This window comes from Muntiacus reevesi, chromosome 5 (assembly GCF_963930625.1).
Source record: "Muntiacus reevesi chromosome 5, mMunRee1.1, whole genome shotgun sequence".
In the NCBI taxonomy this organism is placed as follows: Eukaryota; Metazoa; Chordata; class Mammalia; order Artiodactyla; family Cervidae; genus Muntiacus; species Muntiacus reevesi.
In genome coordinates this window covers 9902158-9911223 of record NC_089253.1, presented here as the reverse complement: position 1 = coordinate 9911223, position 9066 = coordinate 9902158, and the positions used below count along the sequence as shown (strand labels likewise).

Here is a 9066-nt window from a genome sequence, read left to right as displayed (position 1 = left end):
CTGGTAGTTCAGTGTTAAAGCACCTGACATCAAGCCCTGAAAGAGTAGCCATGTTCTTCCTATTTCTGGTTTTGTTTTCTGAAGTATCCGTCTATTCCTGACTTCCTAAGATAGATTATTTAGATTTTTAAAATGACATGTTGTTTTCCCTTCCTAAAACTTTTCATCTCAGTTCTTGAAACCATTTGACAGCATCTAAATCAGTATTGAACTTCCCTGGTGGCTCAGCAGTAAAGAATCCGCCTGCCAATGCAGGAGATGTGGGTTTGATCCCTGGGTCAGGAAGATCCCCTGGAGGAGGAAATGACGAGCCCCTGAACTGCTGCCTGGGAAATTCCATGGACAGAGTAGCATGGTGGGCTATAGCCCACGGGATTGCAAAAAGTCAGACATGACTTAGCAACTAACAATGACAGATCACCACTGGCCAACAAACTGTGATGAGGAAATATTTTTATACTGTATATGACTGATAACATTCTAGCACTAGCCATATGTGGCTACTGAGCACCCAAAATGTGACTAGTGCATCTGAATAACTTAATTTTTTATTTTATTTAGCCATACCTAGCTAATATCCTCGGCATTGGACAATGAAGGTCTAGATCAACACTTGCTTATGAAACAAGTCAGTCATACCAAATACTGTGCCACCCTAGAATATTATTCACAAGCATCTTAACTATTCCTCTTCAAATACAGTGATACATGTTAGTCTTATGCTATTTAAAATTATATAAAAACACTTAGCCTGTCACCTAAAAAAAGCAGCTTTGAGTGGGATAGACTTTCAGCGTCCCATAAAGAAAAGAAAGCAGTACAGCCAAAGATTTAAAATCCAATTTATAAAATACAAGGGAATTCCCTGGCAGCCCAGTCGTTAGGGGAGATTCCCTGGTGGCTCAGCAGTAAAGATTCCACCTGCAATGCAAGAGCTGCGGGTTCAATCCCTGGATCAGGAAGATCCCCTGAAGGACACAGAAATACTGGACACACTCCAGTTGCCTGGAGAATCTCATAGACAGAGGAGCCTGGGGGCTATAGTCCAGGGGGTCACAGAGTTGAACATGACTAAAGTGACTTAGCATGCACAAACACCAGTGCTTTGACTGCTGAAGGTGCAAGTTTATTAATCCAGGGACCAGCAAGCCGTGTGGCAGGGCTAAATAAAAACCAAGTCAAAAACCTAATAAAAACAGATTATGTTAAAAAAAATTCCCTATCAAACTACATTTGATAAGAAACGATCCCAATTATGAGGCAAAAGAATATATTTTACTATGGATATTCTCTGGGTTATAGAATTATGGCTGATTTTTCTTTTCATCTTGATTCCTTCCTGGATATTCCCAGTTTTCTGTAATGAATATGCTTTACTTTTACAACTAGGAAAAGAATATATATATAAGGCTAAAAACAAGACAAACCCTTTATAAGCTAAAATATCTAGATAAAGCTCTGACCCAAAGTTATATATTTTATATGCATTCTCACTTTTATTGAAAGCATGGTTCTACTCATCACAATAGAAAACCCCAATGAAATTCCTGACTTCAAAAATAAGAAACCCAAATTACTGAATCAGACTTCTTAAAAACAGCATGGTGTAATGAACTTAGATAGTTCAAAACCCACTGATATAACTATTGATAATTTAGTACAAATTGTTTCCTTACTTAAACATTCCTGCAGTACTTACTCCCTAGCATACCACCATCTGTAAACATAGAACAATTTACAATGGTTTCTGCAACCAAAAATGATTTTCTTTCTTACACCTGTCCTCTAACCCTATTTTTCTTAAATCATCTTCTCAATTAGTGGAATAACTGACAACATAGGCCAAATAACCTGTTATTTTAAACCTGTTGCTACAAATTACCAAAATTTTTGGTCAGGGGCAAATTAACAAGAACGTTCTATGATCTGCATTACAACTTCAAGAAACAGTCATTTTTAGCTAAGACCTAAAGAACACTGCCTCAGAGAGGAAAATGGTTTATTTCATCAGTTCTGTCACAATTAAAAAAAAAAAAAAACCGAAAAACCTATTTAAACCTTTCTTTGTTCTGTGTAGTTATTTGGCTTTAAAAAAGAAGGCTCATGTTATACTATACTTAAGGTTTTAATTTGTAATCCCCAGATTGGTAAATTAGATGCCAAAAGGGTCCAGGAACTATAAAGGAGAGATACAGAACTTAATGGCACATTCTAAAGGATGCTCAGCCACCAATAAAATTCACATCTGTATATATTAACAGCTACACAAATTTTCCAAACACCAAGTGGCTAGATTTTTAAATCAGATTAACTGAAAATTGAGCAAAAGATGTTCAACAAATTTGGGTCAACAAAACTACAAAAAACTGGGAATTCTCAGGCAGTTCTGTGGTTAGGACTCCATGCTTTCACTGCTGAGGTCCTGAGGCTGGATCCCTGGTTGAGGATCTAAGATTCCACAAGGCTGCAGCACAGCAAAAAAAAGAAACTATAAAAAATTACTAGAAAAATTTTAATAAAGCACTGTGATTTGCTTTCTTTTTAAAAAGTGGGGGAAATGGCTAAGAAATCTTGAATGTACAAACTGGAGAAAGGTTAAAAAACAGAAATAAAAACACTACCATCAGTAACCAAAGCAATGAAAAGAGCAACTTTCTATTAACCTTTTTAAAAAATACATAGTTTTCCTTACATGATTTGCTGCTAATGATAAAGCAATTTACTTCTGGAATAAAATTTAAAGAATCTCCAGTTTCATTTTTCTGCACTTTAAAACTGAATGTAAATAACCGCTTGCTGTCTACGTTAGAGCTCTGAGCTCAGTCTGTTATTATAAGACAACAGGGAGTAACTGGCAGATTATTGAGGTATTCAAGTTCAAATATGTACAAAATACTGTGCTAACTAAGCAAACACTTTACAAGTATCTAATAGAGGACATCCCCTTTTTGATTCCTGGCTTAGACAGGAATGAGAAACCAGAAACCTGGTTTCTCAATAAAAAAACAGCACAGTAAAATATAAAAACATAACCATTTGGGAAGGTCTCAAAACCTTTGTGTTAGCCGGGGGGGGGGGAACCAAACACCTGAAAATATTTTACAACCTAGTCAACTTTAGTCATCAGATTACTTAGCTTAAAACTGACTAGTAAAAACTTAAAAGTTTACCTCCCAAATGCGGAACTAGATAATTATGTCCTTTGAAACATTCACTCATTATCAGTGAATTATCCACTCTACCAAAGCAGCACTTATGGTCACCAAATAGTGTTGACGCCTGCCTGGTTGTGGTTACAACGCAACCAGCTGTACTGTTCAGTATGTTGGAGCACCCATCAGTCACCTGAGTGTAACTGATAAGGCTCTTTGCTGCCTGGCCTCAGACACTGACTAAGCCTGAAACTGAGTGAATTTAATCAGTCTTGTGTATCACCATACAATAATCAAACTGAATAATTAATGATGACGAATCATTTTGGAGAGAGAGAAATAAGAGCCTATCTCCTACTCCCTCCCACTGCTACCATCTGCACACTTCTGAAATTAAGTGAGATAAAATGACCCAGTCTAGACCAGGTGAAAGAATGTATTAACATAATCCAACAAAAATGAAATAAAACCACCAGAGTTTTGAGTGTTTTTTCACACTTGTAATGAACTGGAAAAATGTTTCAAATAAGTAAAACAACCATATTCTGTTTAAAAAAAAAAAACACTCCCATCATCCAGAATGCTAAAAAGCCTTTCATACTAGAGAAATTTTAATATAAAACAGTAGAAACTAGTATACCATTCATTAGAAACCTCAAAATAATTTTAATATGTCCTCAGAGGAAGCTCAAGAAGCCAAAACCTCAGAATCCACACATCTTGGCATTATCCTGAATTGCAATTAACTACCCATACATTTAATCATATTCAATTTTTCAAAGATACACAGACAAATCAATGCATCTATTTAAAAAGACTACTCTTTAAAGACTTTACATAAACTTTTATATTCTACTCAGCAAGGTCTGTCTGTACTTCAGATTAGCTCTCATGTTCCAGGAAATAAATACAAACTCATGATACGGCCTTGTAATCACTGATGACCTGTTTATGTAATCCTACTGCACTAAATGTAATTCCATAAAATGTGCTCTTGATTATGAAAAGAATCTAATATTCCTTGATGTAATACTATCAATCTCTTCTCCAATGGTTACAATTTTTAAAAGGTATGCAAAGAACTGAGTATCACTCCCATGAAAGACAAAAAATGTGTAATTTTGTTCCAAAATTAACTTAGTCTCATGAATTCCTATTAAGTCTTTCAAGGATTCCAGACAATCTTTTCATATCTCCATTTCTGGAAAGTGAAATCTGGAAAGTGAAATCAGTATAGAAGTAATTTGGGAACTTGAAAATGGCATTCATTTTTTTCAGCAGATGCCAAATTTTTGACCGACATGGCTCCCACAATTACTTTGTTACCATCAGTCCAGTCAGTTAACAGGTTGTAGGAAAAGATTCGTTTTTGCAGACACTGCTGCTAAGCTGTTTAAAGAGAAGAGAGAGAGATTAATTTAGTGATTATAAAATGAACAAATATTTAAAATATTTTTGAACACTTTTTGTTGGATTATATCAGAGGTGTGACTACATTTTAACAAACGTGGACTCTTTCGTTAGGTTTGGTCAAGGAAGTGCAGAAACATTAAGTCAAAATGATAGAAACAGCAGGTCAATATGATGTGTTAGTTCAATTAATGTATGAATTCCTGTCACAATCAGAAGACAACTATTAAAAGGTACATCTTCAGTTCTTTCTGTATCATTTTGCCATAGAGGCACAATTAGGAAAAGAAGAAAAGACTCCCCAAATACTAAACTGCTTTCATCCACTACATTAAATAGAGCCAAACCTGAAAACTTCTAAACAATCCATATTATATTCCAGAAATCTGCTTTATCCAGCTACTAATCATTCAGAACACAGTTTTCTAAAAATAGTAAGACAACAGTTTCATATTAATCATAACTTTTTAATTAACAAGTAGTGAATAGGACACTTTAAGATATTGTTTACTACATACTGAAATAAACAGATCTGTTGTAAATTCAGAAACCCAAACATTTACAGTAAAATGTGTTTACACATAAATATGACCAAATTTATTTAAAGTCCCTGTTAGATAGGTCTTAAATACATGCAATACCATGTAAAAACAAGACTATGACGTTGATGCAAAAAAATGACAAAATCACTAGAAGTCACCAAAATTAGAAAAAAAAGAGAATGAAATGGAAACTAAGAAGGACAGTTAAAACATAAGGAACCTAACAAAGCAGCTTTTAAAACAGTTGATACTAATCTCCATTTTCAAAAGTTCTTAATCAAGTATTTCCAAAAACTGCCATTTATAAAATGACATTCTAAAAATCTATACTTGGAATTTCAAAGCATCCCAATTCAGAAAGCTTTGACTGTTTCTCCCCAGCCCCCAAACTTCAAATAATGCAGGAAAATCATTGACGTTAGGAAGAAAATATTCCAAAGGAATGGTATAATTTTTAGAAAAACGCACTTACTGCTTTCAGAACCTAAGACCCACAGCATTAACAACAATCATTTTTCCTATTTTCATCCATTGTTTTCCAATGTCATGTTAAGAGATGAATAAATTCTTTGAGCCCATAACTGAAAGATCAACAAACCTGATTTTATTATGACACCATATTTTTGTCATTGGTACTGCACAAAATTATATACAAAGATATATATATATACAAAATGTTCAAGTATTAATTAAATTTCAGTTCAAGGCTTCTGTTTCAAAAAGCTACATTTAACATATTCCATAAAGATAGCACAAATTAGTCATTTCAAATAATTTTTCCAACTACTTTTGGTTTATATATATTATATATTATTCAGTAGGCACTAAAAATCCATGCAGCTGCATTGTGAGGGGCTTGCTCCTGCACTTAGGTATAAGCAGGTTCATCACTCCAGGTTGTGAGTTTGGCTACTATCCATATTCATGCTCAAGTGCAGTAGATGATTTTACAAAATATGCTGTAATGCACTGGAAACCAGAGACCAAGTTAGGTCTCAGAGTGTATTATCTAGCAACAAAACATTTACAGTTGTGCAAGAACAAGATTCCATTTTCATAACCAAATAACAACAAAATAAAACAGTTTATGTGTAAGATAACTTACATCTTTGGACTGCTGGAAAATACTTTTTAATTATGAACATTTTAAAATAAAAGCAGAAGCCCTGAAATTACCTCTTTTTCCTCATTTCTTATACTACCTTTTAAAATAAAGCAGGAAATGTGGCCAGCAGCTGGTCCCGTCTCTTCTGCCCCAACAGCTGTATCCACTTTAGCACAAAGAAAAACAAGGATGCTAAATACGTATATACTTTATCAAACAGTGATGTTTCACAAAGAATTTCTTCATGTCCCTTACATTGAAGGACACCATGACTCAATCTATATACAATTGGACAACAGAGTACTTCAAAGGAAGACTATGTCCCAACTTTGGAAGTGTCAATCGTGTCATTAAAGTAGCCAGAATCACTCAATTTTAAAACTCATTTTTAAATAGGACAAATACCTTTGAAATATATAGAGTAAGATTCTTTGTGAAGCCTCACTTTACACGTTTTCATTCACATTTCATAACCTTCAATATCTAATCATACATAAATTTAACCTAAAAATTTAATACAACAAAAATAAAGGTGTTCAACAATTTATTCATATTCAGTGATAAGGTAATCACTGTGCTGGTCCTCAAAGAAACATTTCATTAACCATTCTTATTCCTCCTTCAAGTAACTAACATAGGAGTCTGGTATGCATGTTAATTTCCAACTTCTCTAATGTTGAGATATAAAAATTTATTAACCTGAATAGACTGTATGTCTAGATCTATTAAAACTAAAAGGCATTCTTATATTTAAGAGATTTCTGTAATCTCCAGCAAAGTAACTATCACATTTGTGCATGCCCCAAGTACTTATTGTCAACCTCTGAAAAGTTGCTCTAAAATTGGAATTCCAGTTTGCACCTTGTACAACTCGGAAGTTCCATTCAACTTCACCTGTGTCACTGTCTCCAAACTGTATCTCTATTAGCAGCTTTCAGTGTACAGTTGGAACCGATGTCATCCAAGGCCATGTCCACACTGGGGACAGAAGAGCTAGGTACACGCAAGTCTGAACAAGGGGACACATTAAGAGCTATTTCAACCAGAAGAAGCAACTTGAGTACATTATTGACCAGCACAAGTCTGTTTCCAGGGTGGACAGGGCCCAAATTAGATTCCCCTCCCAACTTCCGAAAAAGAAAACAACAAACAAACAAACAAAAAAAAATCACACACACGCACAAATTGAGATGTTGCCCATTAAAGTAGACTAAGCAGCAGAGCATGAGCGTTACGTGAAGAGATGGGTCCTTACCAGGTGGTGAGGCGGGAACGACTGTTCTGTAACCCCTACAACGGAGCCTGGCAGGAAGGAAATCACCTAAAAAAGAAACTGTCAGAGAGATTTAATAGTCACATGTTATCATTAGGAGTTGGTTACAGTGTCACATTCATGCTTTTAGCTAAACACTTAAAGATTCAATATTACTTTTTTTTTCCTCCTCTGAAATGTGTCCAGTGACGATGTCCCACTAAGGTGTTTTACATGATGTAAGGGAGTTGAAAGGGGATAAACGCGGATAAAGAGCGGATTACTTGACCCTACATTTTAAGAGAAGACGACGCCTTCCGGGCGCACGCCGAGCAGAATTCCACCGACACCTTATCCTTGTCCACATGCAGACACACTCCTCCAGCCGAGTCGTCCTGGTCTTCCAGCGGGTCCGGCTGCTGCTTCCCCACGGGCAGAGCGTAGTCGTGGTCCCCGGCGGGCGAGTCCCTGAAGAGCGAGGTGGTCAGCCGCAGTCCCACGCCGCTCAGCCGGCTCAGCAGGCGAGCCAGTCCGGTCTCGTTGGCTAAGACGGCCCGAAGGTAGCGACTCTCCTCCTGCAGAGCCTGCACGCGCTTGCCCAGCTCCCGGTTCTCGGCCCGCAGCTCCTGGTTCTCGGCGGCCAGCCCCCGCACTCGGCTCTCCAGCCCCATCACGTATTCCTTCTTCTTCAGCCGGTTGAGGCGGGCAGCCGCCGCCGCCGCCTTCCGGGGACTCTTTGTCGCCGCCTGGTTGCTGTCGTTGCCGCCGCCGCTGCCGCCGACGCCGCCGCCGCCTCCTGGGGACTTTCTCCGCCTCTTTTCGCCGCCGCCACTGTCACTGCCGCTGCTGCAAGCTCCGATGCCGTTTAACAGCCTCTGCAGCAGGTCCGAAAAGCGCTGCATCTCGGCAGCCGCGGCCTCGTCGTCGTCGTCGCCTCTCCACAAGCCACCGCTGTCCGATCCTCCGCCGGACGAGGAGAGGGGCCCCGGCGAGCTGAGCCCGGGCTCCAGGTGCCAGTCCGGCTGCCGGGGGTCCAGCAGGTCCGCCAGTTCCAGGCCGGACAGAAAGTCCATGTCCTCCGTCTCCTCCCCGGGGATGCTGGCCATCGCCTCCTCCTCCATCTCCTCAGGCGAGGGCGCGCGCGCGGCCACGCCGCCGCGGCCCCCCCTCCCGGCCTCCGACTCGCCCTCGTCGCCGCGCGGCTGTCTGCGGCCGGGCGATCCGGCCGCCGCCGTCCCCTCGTCCTCCGCTGCCCCGGTCAGGTCCGAGGGCAGCGAGCAGGTCGCGACGGGCGCCGGGCTCTCACTACGCGTCGGGGAGTCGCTGCCCGAGGCCGCCAGCAGTTTAGTCAGGCTATGCCTCATGGGGCCCGGCGGCGGGCCCACGTAGGCCCCGGGCCCTCAGACCGGGCCTCGCGGGTCCCAGGGACCCAGAGCGGGTAGCCGGGGAGCAGGCCAGAACGAAAGAAAGGGGAAGGTCCGCGTCGCCTCCCGCCCCCGCTTGGCTGGTCGACCCCCCGCGCCGGGGCGGGGGGCAGGGAAGGGAGATGGAAGCGGCGAGGCCCAACGATGACTCGACCGCGCCACCCAGACAACGGCCTGGCCG

At 40.2% G+C, this 9066-nt stretch overlaps 1 protein-coding gene across 10 annotated transcripts; it reads right to left on the bottom strand.

Moving 5' to 3' along the window:
- Window positions 1-3742: 3742 nt before the first annotated feature.
- Window positions 3743-9061, bottom strand: CREBZF (CREB/ATF bZIP transcription factor). 10 transcript variants are annotated; one of them, XM_065936947.1, is made up of 4 exons: window positions 7639-9061; window positions 7465-7542; window positions 7104-7218; window positions 3743-6375 (listed from the first exon to the last, which is right to left on the bottom strand). In XM_065936947.1, exon 1 carries the CDS (start codon window positions 8823-8825, stop codon window positions 7752-7754), a length of 1074 nt encoding a protein of 357 aa, XP_065793019.1. In that variant the 5' UTR covers window positions 8826-9061; the 3' UTR covers window positions 3743-6375; window positions 7104-7218; window positions 7465-7542; window positions 7639-7751. The 10 variants fall into 10 exon arrangements, with proteins under 10 accessions (XP_065793019.1, XP_065793015.1, XP_065793013.1 ...); XM_065936943.1 differs by having other exon boundaries at window positions 3743-4541; window positions 6307-6375; window positions 7104-7542; window positions 7756-9061; XM_065936941.1 differs by having other exon boundaries at window positions 7756-9061.
- Window positions 9062-9066: the final 5 nt, after the last annotated feature.

Bases quoted from the DNA above. Each gene is read 5' to 3' on its own strand.
- CREBZF (XM_065936940.1), bottom strand. From the start codon at position 8,825: ATGAGGCATAGCCTGACTAAACTGCTGGCGGCCTCGGGCAGCGACTCC.